The 26,686-nt window shown below is 42.9% G+C and overlaps 1 protein-coding gene across 1 annotated transcript in view; it reads left to right on the top strand.

Annotated features, from left to right (window-relative positions):
• The first annotated feature begins 685 nt into the window (after positions 1–685).
• Positions 686–26,686, top strand: part of LOC110539173 (E3 ubiquitin-protein ligase znrf2) — a 94,823-nt gene continuing 68,822 nt past the window's right edge. Inside the window, exon 1 of the mRNA XM_021626136.2 lies at positions 686–1,798. Coding sequence (XP_021481811.2) covers positions 1,387–1,798 — 412 coding nt within the window. The 5' untranslated portion in view covers positions 686–1,386. The remainder of the gene's footprint in view (positions 1,799–26,686) is intronic.

The raw sequence follows: 26,686 nt of genomic DNA on the forward strand, positions 1-26,686 counted from the left end.
ATGTGCTTAATAAATATATTGCACCATTCTCTATGCATGTAGCCACTGGGATTTTAGTTTTCAAAATATGTGTTTGCAATAATGTTGATTATCTTTAAAAAAAAAATGGCTGTGTGTGTACTTAATTGAACATAACCAAATATGAATCAACAAGAAATATGTGACATCATCATCATCATTGTGACATCATCAACAAATTGAAACATTGTATAATGTTTTACTTGTTCCAGACAATGATATGCAAAATGTTGTGGCATAGGTTATTTTGATCCTGGATTAACCCTTTGTAGGTTACATGACAGTCATGTCTTAACTGGGTTACATCTGACCTACTATTCTAGATAAGTATGGCTGTAGGCCTCTGCAATAAATGTCACCAAAAAATAATTGAATGTTATGCATGTGAATGGATTCTTGAAACTGTAGTTTATCAGTTTATTCCTAGAGTCTATGGTTTATTATGTTTTATAAGAGGGACATGAACCATGACTGAGTTTGCAGGTTTGCCTAGATCTATTTGTGTCTCGTTTCCAGCAACAAATGCGTATAATTTAACAGGTACTAAAAGTATCCTCAGTCCTTTCCCACTGTCCTTGGTCCTATTGCCCAAACTTGCCACTCCTGAGTGAGGCTTGCTTTTGTTATTGATGTCGCTTGGCTTGTGCTCTGCTGGTGCTGACGTAACCTGACGCACAAGGACAGAGGATCCGCCTCCAAACTCGACTCACTCGGCAACCAAGTCAGTGCTCAGTGCTGTGCGCACGTAGCCCCGTCCCGGCTATTGTCGTTTCTGCTCTGCTGTTTCTGTCATCCCCTTCCCTCTATCACTTCCTCCTACATTATAATACTTTCACTGTGACTGCCTGCGGTCGGCTAACAAGGAAGCGTGGGGAACGTGGCTCTTTACTTTCGTATGATAGAGAGGACATATGGCGGCGGACTGTTATTATTCAGAAAACAACAGTCAAAGCATATTAATCCAAAACAAGCAACCGGGACGAGGAAAGATTCGATAACTGCAAAATGGCTACAACTACTTATTCTGGATTATGTTCGTGACATGTTATGAACTATTCGCAAAGTTTTAATGTCAAGCGTGTTTACTTTGTTTTAGCGCACCGTAAGGACAGCTTTCCAACCCGTTGTTTTGCATCGCTGTCAGTTACTTTTATTCATTGACATTTTCAACCTGTCATTGGGGTCGTAACGACGTATAATTTCCACTTTTGGTATTTTTATTTTAAACACTGCCCTGGACTGGGTGGTCGTGTGTTTGTGTCCCTTTGCGTTTTAAATGTGGCACACTCACTGACCGCCACCGTGCTGCACGAGCCCTTTAGTAATTCCGGGTAAATTTGTGGACGTGTGTTTGCACCAGCGACCGACATGGGGGCTAAGCAGAGCAGCCCAGCCGCTAACGGACGGACCAGGGCTTACTCGGGCTCGGATCTACCTTCGAGCACCTCTACTACCAGCAATGGGAACGGTAGGACTGCAGCGATGGCAATGAGCTATCACGTGTACGGCCAGTCGGCTCACGGGGCCTCGGGAACCACAGCGACCTCCAGTCAACACATTGGCCATAGGACGAGGTCCGTGGGAGGCAGTTCTGGAGGGTCAGGGCCAAGACCCCAGTCAGGCATCAACATCCCTGACAGCAGGGGAGCCTACAGCTCACAGGAGTCTGGCAGCAGCACCCCGGAGGAGGCAGAGAGGGACAGGTCCAGCGGGGGGCTAGGGGGTCCCCGGTTGTTGATTGGATCATTACCAGCACACCTTTCGCCTCACCTTTTTGGAGGTAAGAGACTGGCTGACAATAAGGTAGCAACATGCAGCAAGCAACGTGTGTCTGTGTAGTGTTGAATCTGTTTTATTCACTGAACTCTGTCTAAATGTGTTTTACACCTGTTACTCAACAGTGTGGACCAAATGTGTCCTAACCTCAGTTTTACAGCTACTTGCACCTTGACGACATGTTTGTAGTTTTAACTGTGTAACAATAGTGTTGTAACATTTTAGATGATCATAGATTACAGTCAGAATGGATAGGCTACGATTCAATAACCCCCGCCTCATCCTCTTCCTCCTCCTTATCTGCCCCATCTTCATCCTCCTCCTCATCACCATCATTTACTTTTACAGTGCACACCACAGTAAGGAGTGTTCATTATCAGCAGTGAATGTGATACCAAACAGCCTTTTTTGGAACGATGGAGAGCATTCATCTGATCCCTGCAACCACAACCCACATCATGTCCACTTCAGTATGACATAATAGTTGTAGAGGAGACCGGCTACACTAAATCTCACCACAAGTGCCAGCAGACAGACATTCAGGTTACACGGCTATAAACTGTCTGTGTTGAGTGATCAAAGTCCACTCAACAAGGCATGCCTGTTGCTACAAGGACTTGTGTAATATCGCACAATAACAAAGTCTGCATCTGCATCTAGTCTATTCCATTAGCATTGGGCCTGATGTAACTAACAGAGTGACAGTGATATCTGCTTGAAGAAGCAAAGGTATACTAGTTGGTTAATAGTCAGTTATAGCCTACTACTGTAGTTATTGAGCAAGCTAGTCAGTGATATGAGAATCACTCCTCATAAATGAGGCTACTGTCGGTGTCCAGTCTAAGGTGAGACCGCCTTGTCCAGATCAGACTGTCAACTCAGTATCCGCAGGGCTTGTTTGCCTTTCTCTTCCCGACATGCTGTTTGAGGATTAGCTTGGTCTAGGAATTTAACAGATTAGGTCCAGAAAACCACACAAAAGATTGTGGTTACTTTGCAGTGAGCTGCTAAATATGCAGACATGCTGAATAGAGAGAAACAGAGAGATTAATTTAGAGAGAAGTCATTTCACTCTGCTTTCTCCCCATCTCTGAGGGGAATTATCATCATAAAACAAGCGAGAAAGGGAGGGAGAATTTACATGGATTATCTGGGTCTGGGGAGTATTTGCTCAGCAATTATCTTGGCTGTGAATGTTCACTTGCCACTGCCACTTTAACTTTCAGAAAGGGAAGCTTCGACATGCCTCATCTAACATGCCTCAAGTAATTAATCAAATCCAACACGGGATGTATCTCGATAGCCACCCTATTCCCTATATAGTGCACTACTTTTGGACTATAGGAGTAGATTGCCAGTACCATGATGTTTGTAAGGTTACATGGCCATCTTTGGAACGTGTGATTGACCAGTGATGGACCATGCAGGTCAAGGAGGCATGTATTCTCCCATTAGAATGTAGACCTAAACAATCGAGCACCAACTGATTGAGCCATTCATCAATCATCAACTCAACCCATTGAATTTCTCTCCACATTCTGCAGCCCTGCTCATTCAGATGCTGCTTCTCTCTCCCTTGTGCCTTCTTTGATACACTCACCCTGATCTCAAGCTGCAATTAAATTAAAACCCAAATTAGATTTGACCTCCACTCACCTCAGCTGCGCTGTTCACTCTCGCATAACATGCACAGCGCGCAGAAGCCCTGCTATCGTTTCATAGGAAACAACCAGGTTCAGACTTCACAGATGTATTCAACTCAGCTGCACTGTTTACTCTCACAATAGAATAGACTCGCCAGCCTCCAGAAACTCTGATGTCACTTAATAGTCTTAAGAAGCATGTCTGGTAAAAGTTCAGACTACACGTACAGTATGTACAACAGGCCAGCTATTCACTCTCACACAATATAGCCTACAGACTGCAACATTCTTTTCTAACAGTATATGCCTTGGATATCATGTCTGGTGTAAGTTTCAGGCTTCACACAGCATGGAGCACCTGTGGTGAAAATAGAGCAGCCATGTCGTTGAGTGGTTGAGTCGTTGGTTGCTCAGATGGAATTTCCCCGGCAGCTCTTGGGTTCTGTGTTGAGAGGCCAGCCTGTTCTCTGCTCTCGACCTTCTTCCTGCACCCGGGTCGTGGCGTGTTCTGTAAGGGTGAGACTCAACCACATCAGATCTACTCAGATGTAAACACAGTTAGAATTTAGACTCCTGTGTGTCTGAGAGCTGAGGGGGGATATTGTTTTACATACATACATACATACTCACTCACTCACTCACTCACTCACTCACTCACTCACTCTTGGCTTGGTTTTGACTGTGCATGCTCTGACATTGATTGAGGAAACACTGGGGAGTACAAAAGACAGATTAACACGAGAACCCTTGGGCCTCGACAGACCCCCCCCCCCCCCCCCCCCCCCCCTTCAAGCTAATGAGCAGTCATTCCGACTGCAACATTCTAACAGTGCAATTAATACATTTCATATATGCTATCGCACATATAATCATTTAGTTGTGTTTATGAATGCCTTGGGTAACTTTAGAATAAATGCACAATAGCATTTTCATTACTTTATGTAACTACAGGCTACATGTAAAAAAAATATATATATATTTTGTTCAAATTTTCAATAAATTGTATTAATGGATTGCCATTGTTACAACTATGAAACAGAACGCCTATGTGTTGTATTACGGTAAAAGTTTATTTTTATAACGATAAAATAAATACAAATACCCCAACTACCAAGACGCACAGTCAAGACTCGCGGTCAAATGATGAAAACATCAGTACCCTAAATAGTGAAACGCAGCACAAACGCAATAATGGCATTCTAATGAATTTTGACAGCAGTCCAAATAAGTCAGCACGTGCTTCTGTGCGTCTTCACGCAATGGCATCAGTTGGATTTCATTTAGCTGTTATCCACTTGTCTCAATATTTGAGTCAACAGTTGACTCAATATCCGTACCTTTCACTTGCTTGACACACGTTGACATACCTTTGTTTGGTTGTAATACGTAATCGTCTCCGGTTTCCTCTCGTTGTGCCCCGTCGTTATGGAGTGCAATGGCTGTGCAGGTGCCTTATTTTGCACTGAGGGAGGGAGCTCCCGTCTCACTATGTTCACGGTGCTGGCCAACTTGTTTTCTTTGCAAGCAACTTGTTCGCCAATGACAGTGAAGTGAAGAAATTGTCCATGGTGACATTTCTCCCATTGCCAACGCAAGGTTCCACAAGCCTCATCACCACATTCTTCGACACTGGCTCACCTGCTGCCGATGTGTTTTTTTCCCAGAAACTGAAAGCTGTTCAGCATATACAATTACACACGCTCTCAGTAAGTAGCCTACTCCAAGTAGGTTAGAGTAGACTGATAAGACTTCTTTGATTCGGTGGACTGATGTAGGGTACATACCATCTGAAGATTATATTTAGAATGGATCAATACCAATAGAATGGCCCCCTCTGTTCTTCAGTCACAATTGGTGATTACATAATTATGCATTGTTTGCTCCCCCTCACTCATCAACTCACCTGTTCTCCCTCTGTCTCCCCATAATACTTGAATGAAATAATTTAATCAGTTATATGTGTGAAATTAGTTTCGGTATAGTTTATGTTCGAGGCAATTATCCGGGTGATTATCAGCTGGACAATGTGCTTTCAACTGTCGGTCAGGAGGCAGTGTGTTATATAGACTTATTTAGGACAAAGTCAAGGACTGAGCAGAGCAGGCCATACTGTCAGGAGGCAGTGTGTTATATAGACTTATTTAGGACAAAGTCAAGGACTGAGCGGAGCAGGCCCTACTGTCAGGAGGCAGTGTGTTATATAGACTTATTTAGGACAAAGTCAAGGACTGAGCGGAGCAGGCCCTACTGTCAGGAGGCAGTGTGTTATATAGACTTATTTAGGACAAAGTCAAGGACTGAGCGGAGCAGGCCATACTGTCAGGAGGCAGTGTGTTATATAGACTTATTTAGGACAAAGTCAAGGACTGAGTGGAGCAGGCCCTACTGTCAGGAAGCAGTGTGTTATATAGACTTATTTAGGAAAAGTCAAGGACTGAGCGGAGCAGGCCCTACTGTCAGGAGGCAGTGTGTTATATAGACTTATTTAGGACAAAGTCAAGGACTGAGCGGAGCATGCCCTACTGTCAGGAGGCAGTGTGTTATTTAGACTTATTTAGGACAAAGTCAAGGACTGAGCGGAGCAGGCCATACTGTCAGGAAGCAGTGTGTTATATAGACTTATTTAGGACAAAGTCAAGGACTGAGTGGAGCAGGCCCTACTGTCAGGAGGCAGTGTATTATATAGACTTATTTAGGACAAAGTCAAGGACTGAGTGGAGCAGGCCATACTGTCAGGAGGCAGTGTATTATATAGACTTATTTAGGACAAAGTCAAGGACTGAGCGGAGCAGGCCATACTGTCAGGAGGCAGTGTGTTATATAGACTTATTTAAGACAAAGTCAAGGACTGAGTGGAGCAGGCCCTACTGTCAGGAAGCAGTGTGTTATATAGACTTATTTAGGAAAAGTCAAGGACTGAGCGGAGCAGGCCCTACTGTCAGGAGGCAGTGTGTTATATAGACTTATTTAGGACAAAGTCAAGGACTGAGCGGAGCATGCCCTACTGTCAGGAGGCAGTGTGTTATTTAGACTTATTTAGGACAAAGTCAAGGACTGAGCGGAGCAGGCCATACTGTCAGGAAGCAGTGTGTTATATAGACTTATTTAGGACAAAGTCAAGGACTGAGTGGAGCAGGCCCTACTGTCAGGAGGCAGTGTATTATATAGACTTATTTAGGACAAAGTCAAGGACTGAGTGGAGCAGGCCATACTGTCAGGAGGCAGTGTATTATATAGACTTATTTAGGACAAAGTCAAGGACTGAGTGGAGCAGGCCCTACTGTCAGGAGGCAGTGTATTATATAGACTTATTTAGGACAAAGTCAAGGACTGAGTGGAGCAGGCCATACTGTCAGGAGGCAGTGTGTTATATAGACTTATTTAGGACAAAGTCAAGGACTGAGTGGAGCAGGCCCTACTGTCAGGAAGCAGTGTGTTATATAGACTTATTTAGGACAAAGTCAAGGACTGAGTGGAGCAGGCCCTACTGTCAGGAGGCAGTGTGTTATATAGACTTATTTAGGACAAAGTCAAGGACTGAGCGGAGCAGGCCATACTGTCAGGAGGCAGTGTGTTATATAGACTTATTTAGGACAAAGTCAAGGACTGAGCGGAGCAGGCCATACTGTCAGGAGGCAGTGTGTTATATAGACTTATTTAGGACAAAGTCAAGGACTGAGTGGAGCAGGCCCTACTGTCAGGAAGCAGTGTGTTATATAGACTTATTTAGGAAAAGTCAAGGACTGAGCGGAGCAGGCCCTACTGTCAGGAGGCAGTGTGTTATATAGACTTATTTAGGACAAAGTCAAGGACTGAGCGGAGCATGCCCTACTGTCAGGAGGCAGTGTGTTATTTAGACTTATTTAGGACAAAGTCAAGGACTGAGCGGAGCAGGCCATACTGTCAGGAAGCAGTGTGTTATATAGACTTATTTAGGACAAAGTCAAGGACTGAGTGGAGCAGGCCCTACTGTCAGGAGGCAGTGTATTATATAGACTTATTTAGGACAAAGTCAAGGACTGAGTGGAGCAGGCCATACTGTCAGGAGGCAGTGTATTATATAGACTTATTTAGGACAAAGTCAAGGACTGAGTGGAGCAGGCCCTACTGTCAGGAGGCAGTGTATTATATAGACTTATTTAGGACAAAGTCAAGGACTGAGTGGAGCAGGCCATACTGTCAGGAGGCAGTGTGTTATATATACTTATTTAGGACAAAGTCAAGGACTGAGTGGAGCAGGCCCTACTGTCAGGAAGCAGTGTGTTATATAGACTTATTTAGGACAAAGTCAAGGACTGAGTGGAGCAGGCCCTACTGTCAGGAGGCAGTGTGTTATATAGACTTATTTAGGACAAAGTCAAGGACTGAGTGGAGCAGGCCCTACTGTCAGGAGGCAGTGTGTTATATAGACTTATTTAGGACAAAGTCAAGGACTGAGTGGAGCAGGCCCTACTGTCAGGAGGCAGTGTGTTATATAGACTTATTTAGGACAAAGTCAAGGACTGAGTGGAGCAGGCCCTACTGTCAGGAGGCAGTGTGTTATATAGACTTATTTAGGACAAAGTCAAGGGCGGAGGGGGGCAGGCCCTACTGTCAGGAGGCAGTGTGTTATATAGACTTATTTAGGACAAAGTCAAGGACTGAGCGGAGCAGGCCCTACTGTCAGGAGGCAGTGTGTTATATAGACTTATTTAGGACAAAGTCAAGGACTGAGTGGAGCAGGCCCTACTGTCAGGAGGCAGTGTGTTATATAGACTTATTTAGGACAAAGTCAAGGGCGGAGGGGGGCATGACATAAAAAACGGCAGAGTAATAAAATGAATAAATTCATGAGCAGTCAAAATGAGAAGAATAAGGGTGACCAAAGGTGAAATAAAGGAGTGTGTGAGAGAGAGAGAGAGAGAGAGAGGAGGAGAGGAGTACATCTGACGAAATGGCTGCAGTGCAGAGCTAACACTAAACAGATTGAAAAATCAATTGCGGTTGAGCTGCCGATGGGAGTGAACATAATAATTATGGACTGAATATATCAGCATTTGTCTCCTATAACCGGCATGGTTGGATTACAGAGGAATTATTGGTCAAGAGAAAGTGTTTGTGTGTGTGTGTGTGTGCGTGTTTCACATGACTGTAGTGAGTGAGTGGTGAGACAGGCATTACCCATGCTGTTGTACTTTGATCACTGTCACATGAGAATTTACACGACAAAAACAATTCCTGAAGAGGCAAATCATTGTTATGTTTGTGTGTATAAATGTGTGTGAAACTACAATGACTTTTATGTCAAATCAGCAGTGAAAATACTGCTTCCCAGATGGATTCAAGCTGACCCTGAATAACGATTCACCTCTTCTGGAATTATTTTTGTCTTGTAAATTCTCATGTGACAGTGATCAAAGTACAGCAGCATGGGTAATGCCTTTCTCAAAACTAACTTACTGCAGTCATGTGAAACACACACACTCACTCACACACACACACACACACACACACACACACACACACACACACACACACACACACACACACACACACACACACACACACACACACACACTCACTCAGAGAGTGTCACTGTCTTGTTTTGCCTGATGACTGTCCTGTGTTATTCCCATATTGGACTACCATCCTCATAATCTAGCAATATTAGCATAAGAACCGCTTGAGAGGCCTCTCTCTCTCCGTTAACTCCTCCTCTCACCCCTCGTCTCTCCTCTCCAGCACAGCGTGCACTTGATATTTCATGCCTGCCTAACTGCCTGACTGATACCCAGTGCACTTGGCTGCAGACATTAATTAATTTGTGATGGCTCTCCTTCATTCTCTTCAGACTGGCACATTCTTCTGCTCTCAACTTGTAGAGGCAAGAGCTCAACGTGAAAGTCAGTTGAGGGAGAGGGAAAGAAAGAGAGGGGAGAGAGAGAGGGAGAGGGAGGGGAAGAGAGAGAGAGGGGAAGGGAGGGGAAGAGAGAGAGAGAGAAGGGTAGAGAGAGAGGGTGGTAAAGAGAAAGAGAGGGAGAGAAAGAGAGAGGGGGGAAGAGAGAAAGAGAGAGAGAAGGGGAGAGAGAGAGGGTGGGGAAGAGGGAGAGAAGGGTCGAGAGAGAGGGTGGTAAAGAGAAAGAGAGGGAGAGAAAGAGAGAGGGGGAAAGAGAGAGAGAGAGAGAAGGGGAGAGAGAGAGGGTGGGGAAGAGGGAGAGAGAGAGAGAGAGAGAGAGAAGGGGATAGAGAGGGAGAGAGAGAGAGAGGGAGGGGAAGAGAGAAAGAGAGAGAGAGGGAGGGGAAGAGAGAGAGAGAGAGGGAGGGAGGGGGGAGAGAAAGAGAGAGAGAGAGTGTGAGAAGGGGAGAGATAGATAGAATGATGAAAGTGAAAGATGAAAGTGATCAGGAGAGGATAGAGTAAAATACTAACAGGATGTCCCAGAATTCACTATGGGTTGTTGGGTATGGAGTACAGAATGGGTGATATGGGGGAGTGATAGATGACATGATGATGGGACATAGGGAGCTACCTTGCCCTTCTTTTCTCAGATAGGTGGGTCTCGTTCAATCATTGACCACTGTGACAGCTAATCTATACGGAGCCCTGCCTCACCTTAGTCACCTGTAGACAACCCACTCTGTCATTAAGATGGAAATTCCCCACCACACACACACACACACACACACACACACACACACACACACACACACACATACATGCACGCACGCACACACATACACACATTGTCATTCCGTTATGCCATGTCGCTGGTTAGTGTGTCCCAACAACAGGTTGTTAGTTTGTGGATGTGACTCTGCACAAGCTCTGCCTAATTATTAACCTGCCTCTTTAAGTTTCCTCTCTGTGATGAAAGCAGGCTTCCGTTCTGTTTAGACACCATGTGTTTGTGTCTGCCTGCCTGCCTGCCTTTGTCTTGTCTGTCTGCCTGTCCATCTGTCTGTCTGTCTGTTTGTCTGTTAGCCAGCAGCTGGTCTCCCCTCTCCGCCCCAGGCCTGACAGTCATCCATCTGAGCCGTGTCATCTATTGATAGGGCTGTGTGTTAATGTGGCAACATGTCTCATTTGTCCTGTCATTAACTCACATGGTCCTGGCTGCACCTGTAAAACTGGCATTCCACCTTTAACGGTCTGTCATTCCACCTTTAAAGATCTGTCATTCCACCTTTAAAGGTCTGTCATTCCACCTTTAACGGTCTGTCATTCCACCTTTAAAGATCTGTCATTCCACCTTTAAAGATCTGTCATTCCACCTTTAAAGATCTGTCATTCCACCTTTAAAGGTCTGTCATTCCACCTTTAAAGGTCTGTCATTCCACCTTTAAAGGTCTGTCATTCCACCTTTAACGGTCTGTCATTCCACCTTTAAAGGTCTGTCATTCCACCTTTAAAGATGCCGTTTTGTCTTTACGAGTGACACACTTAATGACAGGAGCGTCTGGTGGTCTCTGGAGAACTAGATGTGGAGGCTCATCTTGCTCTGCTGGCAGGGGAGGAGGGCTGGAGGTAGAGATCCAGTTTTTCAGTGTGTCTTTGTAGAGTGGAGCAGAGTAGTGCACACAGAGAGTCGGTTAACTGACAACTGCAGCACCTGCTGCTCACTCAACTGGCTCTAAGTCAACACACATGGAAATGCACTCACACACTCACACATGCACACACAAACCCAAACACACACACTTGTGAACAGAGAGAGCAGGACAAGAGTGGCAGGTAGGAGGAAGTGTGTGTGTGTATGTGGTCTGCAGTTTGCTCTTTGCTCTGTGGGCTATTAAGGTTGGCTGTCAGCAGGTATTGTGCTGGTGCACCAACCGGAACACTCCCGCCCTCCGCCCAGTGAACGATTGTGTGTACACACACCACTAGACATGCAGTATTAGGATAATCCGCTAGCCAATGGGTTTGTTTTGCAGCAGGAGCAGTCTGGAGTGGGAGGGAGGAGACTAAGGGTACTGTGGTGTCTTTGAAGAAAGGACAGGAGAGGAGGAAAGGGAGGAGAAAGCGTGGGGAGAGGGAGGTACTGTTGTGTCTGTGGCTTGTTTGCTGGTACTAAATCTGACTTCTGCTTGCTGGGTGTGAAACATGCGCTGTAAGGCCGGGGCTCTAGCTGTGGCCCTACTCTGCTCTGGTCTGCTCTGTGTGGAGACTCCACATGTCTTAACATGTCTTCTCTTTCCCTACCTTCCTCAAAACACTAACCCTAGCCCAAGTATTATCTCTTTCCCTACCTTCCTCAAAACACTACCCCTAGTACGGGTATTATCTCTTTCCCTACCTTCCTCAAAACACTAACCCTAGCCCAAGTATTATCTCTTACCCTACCTTCCTCAAAACACTAAACCTAGTCCGGGTATTATCTCTTTCCCTACCTTCCTCAAAACACTAACCCTAGTCCAAGTATTATCTCTTTCCCTATCTTCCTCAAAACACTAACCCTAGCCCAAGTATTATCTCTTACCCTACCTTCCTCAACACTAACCCTAGTCTGGGTATTATCTCTTTCCCTACCTTCCTCAAAACACTAACCCTAGTACGGGTATTATCTCTTTCCCTACCTTCCTCAAAACACTAACCCTAGTCCGGGTATTCTATCTTTCCCTACCTTCCTCAAAACACTAAACCTAGTCCGGGTATTATCTCTTACCCTACCTTCCTCAACACTAACCCTAGTCTGGGTATTATCTCTTTTCCTACCTTCCTCAAAATACTAACCCTAGCCCAAGTATTATCTCTTTCCCTACCTTCCTCAAAACACTAAACCTAGTCCGGGTATTATCTCTTTCCCTACCTTCCTCAAAACACTAAACCTAGTCCGGGTATTATCTCTTTCCCTACCTTCCTCAAAACACTAAACCTAGTCCGGGTATTATCTCTTTCCCTACCTTCCTCAAAACACTAACCCTAGTCCGGGTATTATCTCTTTTCCTACCTTCCTCAAAATACTAACCCTAGCCCAAGTATTATCTCTTTCCCTACCTTCCTCAAAACACTAAACCTAGTCCGGGTATTATCTCTTTCCCTACCTTACTCAAAACAATAACCCGAGCCCAAGTATTATCTCTTTCCCTACCTTACTCAAAACACTAACCCTAGCCCAAGTATTATCTCTTTCCCTACCTTACTCAAAACACTAAACCTAGTCCGGGTATTATCTCTTTCCCTACCTTCCTCAAAACACTAACCCTAGTCCAAGTATTATCTCTTTCCCTATCTTCCTCAAAACACTAACCCTAGCCCAAGTATTATCTCTTTCCCTACCTTACTCAAAACAATAACCCGAGCCCAAGTATTATCTCTTTCCCTACCTTCCTCAAAACACTAACCCGAGCCCAAGTATTATCTCTTTCCCTACCTTACGCAAAACAATAACCCTAGCCCAAGTATTTTCTCTTTCCCTACCTTACTCAAAACAATAACCCTAGTCCGGGTATTATATTGACCATGACTGTTATTGTCATTTCCCTACCTTCCTTATTGACGCACACACACACACACACACACACACACACACACACACACACACACACACACACACACACACACTATATATATATAAACACACACACACACACACACACACACACACACACACACACACACACACACACACACACACACACACACACACTATATATATAAACACACACACACACTATATATATATATATATATATATATATATATGAGTGTGTGTGTTTTGGGTCCATATATATAATATATATATAATATATATATATATATATATGCACACATTCATTTAGTACTGTAGATATGTGGTAGTGGTGGAGTAGGGGCCTGAGGGCACACAGTGTGTTGTGAAATCTGTGAATGTATTGTCATGTTTTTTAAATTGTATAAACTGCCTTAATTTTGCTCGACCCCAGGAAGAGTAGCTGCTGCTTTGGAAGAATCTAATGGGGATCCATAATAAATACAAAACACTAACCCTAGCGCAGGTTTTATATTGACCATAACTGTTATTGTCATTTACAGTGAAGGAAGATGAGATGAGACTAGTGTAGCAGGACAGAGCATATGGTACAGCTGACTGGGCTACAGTAAAGGACAGCACATAGAGAACAATGGTCTGAAGCAGGTCATTGTCATGGTTGTTAGTGGAACTGACAGCTTTTTAACTGCTTTGCAGATATGAAACAAACAGACAATCATAATATCAGAAAAAAATATCAAATTCCCAGTTTATGCTACAAAAACAGGTTTTAAAATAGGTTATATTCAAATCAAAATTCCATGATGTAGAGTAAGGCATTGTTGGCAGAATAGATGGATGCAGTTCAATGCCTGGCTAAAATACAGTGACTAAAAATATAACATGTAAAGTGTTGGTCCCATGTTTTATGAGCTGAAAATAAATAAATACAATTCCATAAAAAAAAGCTTTTTTCTCTCAAATTTTGTGAACAAATTTGTTTACATCCCTTTTAGTGAGCATTTCTCCTTTGCCAAGATAATCCATCCACCTGACATGTGTGGCATATCAAGTCGCTGATTAAACAGCATGATTGTTAAACTTTGTGCTGAGGACAATAAAAGGCCACTCTAAAATGTGCAGTTTTGTCACACAACACAATGCCACAGATGGGGCAGATGGGACAATTGGCATGCTGACTGCAGGAATGTCCACCAGAGCTGTTGCCAGAGAATTTAATGTCAATTTTTCTACCATAAGCTGGCTCCAATGTTTTTTTAAAGAATTTAATAGAACGTCTAACTGGCCTCATAACCGCAGTGGTTGGCGCCCGTATGGCGTTGTGGGCGAGTGGTTTGCTGATGTCAACGTTGTAAACAGAAGGCCCCATGGTGACGGTGGGTTTATGATATGGGCAGGCATAAACTATGGACAACAACCACAATTGCATTTTATCGATGGCGATTTGAATGCACAGAGATACCATGATGAGATCCTCAGGCCCATTGTTGTGCTATTCATCCGTGGTCATCTCCTAATGTTTCAGTAAGGATCTGTACACAATTTCTGCAAACTGAAAAGGTCCCAGTTATTCCATGGTCTGCATACTCACCAGACATGTCACCCATTGAGCATGTTTGGAGTGCTCTGGATGGGTGTGCACGACAGCATATTCCAGTTCCCGTCAATATCCAGCAACTTTCGCACAGCCATTCAATAGGAGTGGGACAACATTCCACAGGCCACAATCAACAGTCTGATCAACTCTATGCGAGGAAAGGTGTCATGCTGCATGAGACAAATGGTGGTCATACCAGATACTGTCTGGTTTTCTGATCCACGCTCCTACCTTTTTTTTATGTACAGTTGTGGCCAAATGTTTTGAGAATGACACAAATATTAATTTTCACAAAGTCTGCTGCCTCAGTTTGTATGATGACAATTTGCACATACTCTAGAATGTTATGAAGAGTGATCAGATGAATTGCAAGTCCCTCTGTGCCATGCAAATGAACTGAATCCCTCAAAAACATTTCCACTGCATTTCATCCCTGCCACAAAAGGACCAGCTGACATCATGTCAGTGATTCTCTCGTTAACACAGGTGTGAGTGTTGATGAGGACAAGGCTGGAGATCACTCTGTCATGCTGATTGAGTTCGAATAACAGACTGGAAGCTTCAAAAGGAGGGTGCTTGGAATCATTGTTCTTCCTTTGTCAACCATGGTTACCTGCAAGGAAAGATGTGCCGTTATCATTGCTTTGCACAAAAAGGGCTTCACAGGCAAGGATATTTCTGCCAGTAAGATTGCCCTGTGTCATGCCAACAGTAAAGCATCCTCAGACCATTCATGTTTGGGGTTACTTCTCAGCCAAGGGACTGGTCTCACTCACAATTTTGCCTAAGAACACAGCCATGTATAAAGAATGGTACCATCACATCCTCCGAGAGCAACTTCTCCCAACCACCCAGGAGCAGTTTGGTGACGAACAATGCCTTTTCCAGCATGATGGAGCAGCTTGCCATAAGGCAGAAGTGATAACTAAGTAGCTCGGGGAACAAAATAACAATATTTTGGGTCCATGGCCAGGAAACTCCCCAGACCTTAATCCCATTGAGAACTTGTGGTCAATCCTCAAGAAGCGGGTGGACAAACAAAAACCCACAAATTCTGACAAACTCCAAGTATTGATTATGCAAGAATGGGCTGCCATCAGTCAGGATGTGGCCCAGAGGTTAATTGACAGCATGCCAGGGCGGATTGCAGAGGTCTTGAAAATGAAGGGTCAACACTGCAAATATTGACTCTTTGCATCAACTTCATGTAATTGTCAATAAAAGCCTTTGACACCAATGAAATGCTTGTAATTATACTTCAGTATTCCATAGTAACATCTGACAAAAATATCTAAAGACACTGACACAGCAAACTTTGTGAAAATGTATATTTGTGTCATTCTCAAAACATTTGGAAACGACTGTATCTGTGACCAACAGATCCTTTTATCTGTATTCCCAGTCATGGTAAATCCATAGATTAGGACCTAATGAATTCATTTCAAATGACTGATTTCCTTTTATGAACTGTAACAGTAAAACATTTTAAATTGTTGCATGTTGCGTTTATATTTTTGTTCAGTATAGATAATTCACCAATACATTTCTTGGTACTCCAACAAATATTAGGTTGTCAGGTTGTAAATCACAGATGGTCTGTTGCATTGTTTGCTGCCTTCAGCCATTCAGGCTGAGACTGGGACAGTCCCAAAAAACATTTGACACTTCTCTGTTTTCTCAATGACATTCAAATCAGCATTGAAAAAAGGCGCAAGTTTAAATTTACTCAACGTGAGCGAGTCTGACCACACAAATGTGTTTGATGGATCGTGGGAAAAGAGCAGGAATAGGCTTTTTTAGGCCACAGTCCAAACTATGTCTTCCAATGGTGCGACTGCTGTCGGCATCCAAAGATTATCCAACTTGAATAAACACTTGGAGGTAAAGATGACAGCAGTGTTGTAGTCTACAGCATATGGATATCACTTATTATTGATATCTACATAGCGCATTGATGTGAATCACACTGCTGCTCTCTCATTTAGCTATTTGCGCCTTACGGATTGTGGTTGTTCTGGGTGGCTGTTCACAAATCTAAATGTGTATTTGAACACAATAATGGTTGAATTCAAGCAAAAAGGTATTTAGTCAGCCACCAATTGTGCAAGTTCTCCCACTTAAAAAGATGAGAGAGGCCTGTAATTTTCATCATAGGTACACTTGAGAAAAATTAGAAAAAAAATCCAGAAAATCACATTGTAGGATTTTTAATGAATTTATTTGCAAATTATGGTGGAAAATAAGTATTTGGTCACCTACAAACAAGCAAGATTTCTGGCTCTCACAGACCTTCTTTAAGAGGCTCCTCTGTCCTCCACTCGTTACCTGTATTAATGGCACCTGTTTGAACTTGTTATCAGTATAAAAGACACCTGTCCTCAACCTCAAACAGTCACACTTCAAACTCCACTATGGCCAAGACCAAAGAGCTGTCAAAGAACACCACAAACAAAATTGTAGACCTGCACCAGGCTGGGAAGACTGAATCTGTAATAGGTAAGCAGCTTGGTTTTAAGAAATCAACTGTGGCAGCAATTATTAGGAAATGGAAGACATACAAGACCACTGATAATCTCCCTCGATCTGGTGCTCCACGCAAGATCTCACCCCGTGGGGTCAAAATGATCACAAGAACGGTGAGCAAAAATCCCAGAACCACACGGGGGGACCTAGTGAATTGACCTGCAGAGAGCTGGGACCAAAGTAACAAAGCCTACCATCAGTAACACACTACGCCGCCAGGGACTGAAATCCTGCAGTGCCAGATGTGTCCCCCTGCTTAAGCCAGTACATGTCCAGGCCCGTCTGAAGTTTGCTAGAGAGCATTTGGATGATCCAGAAGAAGATTGGGAGAATGTCATATGGTCAGATGAAACCAAAATATAACTTTTTGGTAAAAACTCAACTCGTCGTGTTTGGAGGACAAAGAATGCTGAGTTGCATCCAAAGAACACCATACCTACTGTGAAGCATGGGGGTGGAAACATCATGCTTTGGTACTGTTTTTCTGCAAAGGGACCAGGACGACTGATCCGTGTAAAGGAAAGAATGAATGGGGCCATGTATCGTGAGATTTTGAGTGAAAACCTCCTTCCATCAGCAAGGGCGTTGAAGATGAAACGTGGCTGGGTTTTTCAGCATGACAATGATCCCAAACACACCGCCCGGGCAACGAAGGAGTGGCTTCATAAGAAGCATTTCAAGGTCCTGGAGTGGCCTAGCCAGTCTCCAGATCTCAACCCCATAGAAAATCTTTGGAGGGAGTTGAAAGTCCGTGTTGCCCAGCAACAGCCCCAAAACATCACTGCTCTAGAGAAGATCTGCATGGAGGAATGGGCCAAAATATCAGCCACAATGTGTGAAAACCTTGTGAAGACTTACAGAAAACGTTTGACCTCTGTCATTGCCAACAAAGGGTATATAACAAAGTATTGAGATAAACTTTTGTTATTGACCAAATACTTATTTTCCACCATCATTTGCAAATAAATTCATAAAAAAGCATACAATGTGATTTTCTGGATTTTTTTTTCTCATTTTGTCTGTCATAGTTGAAGTGTACCTATGATGAAAACAGGCCTCTCTCATCTTTTTAAGTGGGAGAACTTGCACAATTGGTGGCTGACTAAATAATTTTTGGCCCCACTGTATATCCCTGTTAAATGTAATACTATTTAAATAAAAAAACTTCTAATAGTCAAACAAAGCCAAAACAAATGCTAACCAAATCAAATCCTTCCTATACTAATACGCTCTTTCCTTCAGGGGTCCAAAGTATTTTATCTGACAATAACATGAGTTAATAAATCCTGGTTTTGCAAGCCGAAGGTTTATTAAGGGTGGGATATAGTAAGTTTTGTTAGATAGGACGGTTGTTTTGTACAAATAGTATAGCCATTAATTCAAAAGACATACCTAAATAAAGTTTTAACCTAAGTAGTCTACCTGTATATGGGAAGTAGTCTGACTATGAAAAGTAGCGGATAGATATACTAAAACAGGTGAGGATAAATTAGGCTTGGTGAGAAGGCAGGGTAATCCTAGGCGAACGGAGTAACTGAACCTATTCAATACTGAAATAAATAATATCCAAAAGAGTGGGAGGGAAACTTAAAATAGCGAAGTGAGATTTGGATAAATGCAACCCGAGTTTAACCAGGGATGTATGTCCCCTGGGTAATAACTGATAGATGTGGAAGTGAGATCTAATGTCCAGTCGATAGCAACGCTAGAGATACGTTTCCAGGGAAGAGAATTGTATAAATCCATACACATAGATTGTAACTAGGTAACGGTAAACAGCACATACATAGATCATAGATATACATACACATAGATTGTAACTAGGTAACGGTAAACAGCACATACATAGATCATAGATATACATACACATAGAATGTAACTAGGTAACAGTAAACAGCACATACATAGATCATAGAAATATATACACTTAGATTGTGACAGTGTAGAAAGAGAGGATCTGAATCCCCTAATGGAATTACCCAATCCCCAGGCGGGGGAGGGTGATCATGACAGTGGAGCGCGGGACCTGGGGAGCCATTCAGAGCAAAAATTATAGAATTATGTGCTAACCTAACGGAACATTACCACCGACACGCCAACTTCTCTAAGGTAACTGAATACAGACAGGGAGAAAGTGAGACAGTCAGTCAGTACCTAGAACGTTTAAAATATGTATTCAATGCTAACAGTGGTACGCCGGAAGCAGCCCCCGGGGGTGATCAAAATACCCCTTATCATGAGTAACTAAAAAAAATATATGCTGTCCACCATGAACAACACGGACAGGCAGTCAAAAGAAAAATATAAATGTTTTAATTGTAACAAAACTGGACATTTCGCCCGGGAGTGTAACACTCCCCGCAAACGTCACCACCGAGATTGTAATTTAACTGAGGGGGAGAATCTTGGTGATTTACATAGCATTGGTGGTTCAGTGGTGAGTGTAGCTGCCTTCCAAGCTGGAGTCCCGGGTTTGATTCTCAGCCAATGCACTAACTGAAATGTGAGTTTTTTGATTGTATTTAAACTATTTGTATGTTTTGCCTAGAAAGTTATAGTTGCTAGTGTTTGTATAAGATATAAACTGAACGTTTTAAATAGTTTGTTTGGTTCAAATTGAAAGACTAATTCATTCAACTTAAAATAAGGACGGAGCGAATTTTGAGGTAAGACGATGTCTGTTCACTAAATTATCTGTTTGAGTAAGGTATTGGGAATGGAGTTGTAATTAAAATGCTGAAAGTAAGGAAGATAGTTAGTTGCTGTGTAGGCTACTAATTTTCAGAGTAAGTTGTTAGAGGCAGGTAGATTTGGTGTGGAATAACGTAAAACTGCGTCATTACGTTGGATAAACAATAACGTTACTCAAATTGGTTTGACCGTTGTTCAGGTACACTCTTTTCTGTACTTCTGACAGTACAATTTTGATTGAGAGATGTTGATTGATGTTGTAAGTTCTATTCAAGATCCAACAGATGTGATAAATTAGGTTTGGTTTATCAAACCTGTCGCTGCGGCCTGGGCATGGACTCAGCGCCTGTTAATGACATCACTCACAATGCACTTTTGTCGCCACGACAATTAGATTGTGACTGAGGGTGACAGAGAAAATTGTTTGTGTCATTTAGAAGGAAAATGCATGCATTATTGTTTTGCGTCACTTTTCAGAATGTCCAAATACATTTTTAGGGTAGTCAGAAAATATGCTAAAACTAGCAACAGAGTCGCTAGGTGGGCATCATTGATTTGTGGCGTTCATTGGGCTATATTTGGCTGTAAGAAAGGGATATGTGAACGTTTGAATCGTAAAACATTGTGATAATGTATTCTGGTGGTTGATTCTTGGTTTGTTTATTTGGTTACTGGTTATGGTAGATTTTAGAAAAATATTCAAAATTAGCTCCATAATATCGACAGAAACATGGCAAACGTTGTTTATAATCAATCCTCAAGGTGTTTTTCAAATATCTATTCGATAATATATCAACCGGGACTGGTGGCTTCTTAGTAGGATAGAGAGAAACAATGGTCGCATTTGTCCTTTACTCACCAAACACTCTGAGAGACTTCAGCTGACCACTGACGCAATGTTGACGTTCAGACTCATTTTTCAAAATAAAAGACTGAAACTATGTATTGTGACACTAGACACATTAGGGAAGCCATAGACAAAGGAATCTGGTTGATATCTCATTCACTGCTCAATAGGGACGCATAGGAACGCAGAGCTTTCTAAATAAGAGTCCCTTCCTGATTGGATTTACTCAGGCTTTCGCCTGCAACATCAGTTCTGTTATACTCACAGAGAATATGTTTTCTATCCTAAGCTGTCAATTATATGCATATTCTAGCATCTTGTCCTGACAAAATTTCCCGTTTACTACGGGAATGTTATTTTTCCAAAAATGAAAATACTGACCCCTAGTCACAAAAGGTTAAGTTGTATTTTTTTTTTTACAGTAGTGCACATTACCACAGGTAATTTCAGACCTGTCACACACAATCCTTGTATAATGGTCATACAGGTAACCCAATACATCTGTTTGGAATAGCGAAGCTCCTATTATTTATCAATTCTAAACATTTTTAGAACATCAAATCAAAGATAACTTACATCATTCCTCCCAAATTCGAGAATAAAGACTATTTACCGTCATCCTGTAGACTGGGAAAAGCAATGCCGGTTTGATTCCGTCACCTTCTCTGTCAAGCTTAGACAACAAATACCGACCGGCCTGTTCTTTAACCTCAATTCAGAGGCCAGGTCTTTAAATAACGGGACTAGACCCACCCGTGCACGGTTTTCGGCTACTACCTTTGGATGACAGAGGCAGGTCTTCCGCTCTAAGGACCAATTGTTACTGTAATTTCATTATTCCAATATGTTTTCATTAATTGAATTCACTTAGTCTATTTTATGAGAATTTGTAAGATTCTTATTTGCATAAAATAGACAGAGACCAGTCTTATCAATAATAGATAGTATTTATTTTCGGAGCGCGCTGCCATGTAACCACGAACAACAGTTTATATACAAAATATTACTTCATAGGTAATAAAATATTATTTCTCCCAACAGTTTAAAAGTTCATTCGAGATAAACCTTCTGAAGTTTTCATCCATCACCATTCAGCAGACAGTTCCAACTAATGGAAAACCTAAGGAAACACACACTGCCTTATCTAAACATCTCAGAGCTAAGTTGAGTCGGTTCAACCATAGGTTAATGACCCTTTCTGCTTACTTAAAAAAAAACACTTCCAATCTTCTCCAACATGGCTGGAATGGTATTTATTTTATTTAACCTCTCTGATCTCCCAAACCCGGATCCGGTATCGTGACTACAGCCTCAAGCTCATTACCATAACGCAACGTTAACTATTCATGAAAATCGCAAATGAAATGAAATAAATATGCCATCTCGCAAGCTTAGCCTTTTGTAAACAACACTGTCATCTCAGATTTTCAAAATATGCTTCTCAACCATAGGAAAACAATAATTTGTGTAAAAGTAGCTAGCTAGCATAGCATTTAGCGTTAGCATTAGCGTTAGCATCCAGCACGCAACATTTCAACAAAAACATAAAAGCCTTCAAATAAAATAATTTACCTTTGAAGAACTTCTGATGTTTTCAATGAAGATACTCTCAGTTAGATAGCAGATGCTCAGTTTTTCCAAAAAGATTCTTTGTGTATTAGAAATAGCTCTGTTTTATACATCACATTTGGCTACCAAAAAAAAACGAAAATTCAGTCCTCAAAACGCGAACTTTTTTCCAAATTAACTCCATAATATCGACTGAAAACATGGCAAACGTTGTTTAGAATCAATCATCAAGGTGTTTTTCACATATCTCTTCATTGATATATCGTTCTTGGACACATGGTTTCTCCCCTATATCAAATGGAAAAGTACAAGCAGCTGGCAATTGCGCACCAAATTCCACGCAGGACACCAGGCGGACACTTGGAAAATGTAGTCTCTTATGGTCAATCTTCCAATGATATGCCTACAAATACGTCACAATGCTGCTAAGACCTTGGGCGAACGACAGAAAGTGTAGGCTCATTCCTTGCGCAATCACAGCCATATAAGGAGACAATGGAAAACAGAGCTTCAGAAATTCTGCTAATTTCCTGGTTGATGCATCATCTTGGTTTCGACTGTAGAATGAGTTCTGGGGCACTTACAGACAAAATCTTTGCAGATTCTGAAACTTCAGAGTGTTTTCTTTCCAAAGCTGTCAAGAATAGTCGAGCATCTTTTCGTGACAAAATATCGCGCTTAAAACGGGAACGTTTTTTATCCAAAAATGAAATAGCGCCCCTAGAGATCTAACAGGTTAAGTACCCCCTGTTTCAGGCTCCACAATCCCTCACTTATGAATTCATGTTGTTAATCAGATATAATAAAACAGAGTATAAGGTTACTTAGTTACAGTTCTATTTAAAATGGGGATATTGTTTAGTCATTATTCATAAAATTCCTAACACCATCTTAGTCACATTCCAGTAGAGAAAGCCACACGGTCTCTCAGTTAGATATGCATTGTAGGAGTATTATTCTCATACTAAGCAGTTCCGCTTCTTATATCGGCAGCTAAGCAGTTTTCTCCCATTGTTAAGCCGCGCAAACTGTTGCTGACAGTCTTAATTTTGTAGAGAATTTGCATCAAGGATGAAATCTAAGTGCTTTCGACAAGTCACTGCGGTGAAACGGCCACAACATGCGGCGAAGTGAACCATATTCTAATGGTTCCACACATTTGCTTTCAAATGGCCTGTCTGTGCTCTACTCAGTCACTCGGTAAATGTTGACTAACCATCTAATAGCCCAAGCAGGATTTTATTTCTTCATCACACAGAATTCCCTGATATATAAGACCCAGCATTTAACTGATGATCAGTTTGACTTTTACTATGAAAGGGGGTGGATCTTAATCTGGGTCTCCAGTTCTTGACCTGATTATTACTACACTGCGCTGCACTCTCCTGAGGGTACTAGTGTATAAGGCCTACTGCCTCGAGTATGCTGTTCAGATCCTGACTTTTGTCTGTCGTGGGGTAGACTAGGTTTGTTAGTAACATTTAGGATATGATCTGTCCTCCTGCCCAATAACATACACAGTTACACTGAAGAGGAAGTGGGACCTTTGACATTTATGTTGGGAAATAGTGGTGGTTGACCAAAAAGCAGAAAACATAGTTCTCCTCCGCTCCGCTGTTACAGGAGAATTACATCTGTATTTTCCCTGTTGTTTCTCTTCTCTCTTGTTCTTCTTCCCCTGTGAGAGTAAGACAGTTCCTCCTCCTCTTCCCCTGTAAGAGTAAGACAGTTCCTCCCCCTCTTCCCCTGTGAGTGTCACGTTCATGGTATGGAGGAGACCAAGGCGCAGCGTAAGATGAATACATACTTTTAAATGAAGACAAAGAACACTTAACAAACTATACAAAACAACAAACCAAACATGACGCTATATAATACTAGTGCAGACACAGGCAACTAGACATAGACAATAACCTACGAATTACCCAAGGAATATGGCTGCCTAAATATGGTTCCCAATCAGAGACAACGATAAACAGCTGCATCTGATTGAGAACCAATCTAGGCAACCATAGACATACAAAACACCTAGATAGTAAACAACCCCATAAACATACAGTACAAAAACACATATAATACTTGTCTCACCCTGACCTAACCAAAATAATAAAGAAAACAAAGCAAACTAAGGTCAGGGCGTGACAGTACCCCCTCCCGGCAGCACACCGAAGCCTATATGGGAGGGTCTGGGTGGGCATAACTCCGAGGTGGCGGTTCTGGTGAGGGACGTGGTCCCCGCTCCACTTCTGACTCGGCCCACTTACGTAATATCACTGCAGCGGGAACCCTCAACGCCGACCCCGGACTAGAGGACGCCTCTGGACTGAAGGGAGACTCTGGCGGATCCGGACTGGGACCCGTCGTGGTAGGTTCGGGACTGGGACCCGTCGTGGTAGTTTCGGGACTGTGACCCGTCGTGGTAGGTTCCGCACTGTGACCTGTCATGGTAGGTTCCGGTCTGCGGCCCGTCGTAGGAGGTTCCGGTCTGCGGCCCGTCGTAGGAGGTTCCGGTCTGCGGCCCGTCGTAGGAGGTTCCGGTCTGCTGCCCATCGTAGGAGGTTCCGGTCTGCTGCCCGTCGTAGGAGGTTCCGGTCTGCTGCCCATCGTAGGAGGTTCCGGTCTGCTGCCCGTCGTAGGAGGTTCCGGTCTGCGGCCCGTCGTAGGAGGTTCTGGTCTGCTGCCCGTCGTAGGAGGTTCCGGTCTGCTGCCCGTCGTAGGAGGTTCCGGTCTGCTGCCCATCGTAGGAGGTTCCGGTCTGCTGCCCGTCGTAGTGTGTTCTGTTGTTTGTGTGTAGTGTGTTTGTGTCTAGTGTGGTCTGGTGTTTGTGTGTAGTGTGTTCTGGTGTTTGTGTGTAGTGTGGTCTGGTGTTTGTGTGCAGTGTGTTATATTCAGGGCTGGATACTTGTCTTGTGTAATAGTGATGTGTCTCTGTTTGTTGGGGTCTGTGTTTTTTCACTCTGGAAAATTACAAGGACTATGGCTGTTTCGGTGGCTGCTGTGTTGTTGATATGTTTGGCCATTTATTACCGTGTTGTAACACTGAGCCATTGGAGCGACCATTTCAACTTGCCCAGATGAGGGCCTATCAGACCACTACAAATCTACCAAGACCTGGCCGTCCCTCTAAACTTTCAGCTCATACAAGGAGAAGACTGATCAGAGATGCAGCCAAGAGGCCCATGATCACTCTGGATGAACTGCAGAGATCTACAGCTGAGGTGGGAGACTCTGTCCATAGGACAACAATCAGTCGTATATTGCACAAATCTGGTCTTTATGGAAGAGTGGCAAGAAGAAAGCCATTTCTTAAAGATATCCATAAAAAGTGTTGTTTAAAGTTTGCCACAAGCCACCTGGGAGACACACCAAACATGTGGAAGAAGGTGCTCTGGTCAGATGAAACCAAAATTGAACTTGGCAACAATGCAAAATGTTATGTTTGGCGTAAAAGCAACACAGCTGAACACACCATCCCCACTGTCAAACATGGTGGTGGCAGCATCATGGTTTGGGCCTGCTTTTCTTCAGCAGGGACAAGGAAGATGGTTCAAATTGATGGGAAGATGGATGGAGCCAAATACAGGACCATTCTGGAAGAAAACCTGATGGAGTCTGCAAAAGACCTGAGACTGGGACGGAGATTCGTCTTCCAACAAGACAATGATCCAAAACATAAAGCAAAATCTACAATGGAATGGTTCAAAAATAAACATATCCAGGTGTTAGAATGGCCAAGTCAAAATCCAGACCTGAATCCAATCGAGAATCTGTGGAAAGAACTGAAAACTGCTGTTCACAAATGCTCTCCATCCAACCTCACTGAGCTCGAACTGTTTTGCAAGGAGGAATGGGAAAAAATGTCAGTCTCTCGATGTGCAAAACTGATAGAGACATACCCCAAGCGAATTACAGCTGTAATCGCAGCAAAAGGCGGCGCTACAAAGTATTATTAACTTAAGGGGGCTGAATAATTTTGCATGCCCAATTTTTCAGTTTTTGATTTGTTAAAAAAGTTTGAAATATCCAATAAATGTCGTTCCACTTCATGATTGTGTCCCACTTGTTGTTGATTCTTCACAAAAAAATACAGTTTTATATCTTTATGTTTGAAGCCTGAAATGTGGCAAAAGGTCGCAAAGTTCAAGGGGGCCAAATACTTTCGCAAGGCACTGTATGTCCATGCAGTCGATTAGTATGTCCCTCTCATGTTTCCGGGACTCTGTGTACTGATGCCCTGTCTGTGTGCCTGCTGTTGTATGAAGTCCACGTAGACACACCAGACCATCCATTCAGGAATCAGTAGTCAATCTTCCTCTTTATCGTGTGATGAACTACACCACCGCCTCGTCCGCTTGACACACACACATACACAGGCACACACACAAACACACACAAACACATAGACAGACATGTCTGGACGTGCAGGCAGGTAAGGTAGTCTGTGATACCGAGCCCAGTCAGAGCACGACAGAATGTAAGGTATTCATGATTCCACAACAAATGGAGTTAGTTATTAAGCTGAAGTCACATGAAGATCCTCCAGTCTAGCACCATAGGATGGCTGATGTCACTC

Source organism: Oncorhynchus mykiss, chromosome 2 (assembly GCF_013265735.2).
Source record: "Oncorhynchus mykiss isolate Arlee chromosome 2, USDA_OmykA_1.1, whole genome shotgun sequence".
Classification (NCBI taxonomy): domain Eukaryota; kingdom Metazoa; phylum Chordata; class Actinopteri; order Salmoniformes; family Salmonidae; genus Oncorhynchus; species Oncorhynchus mykiss.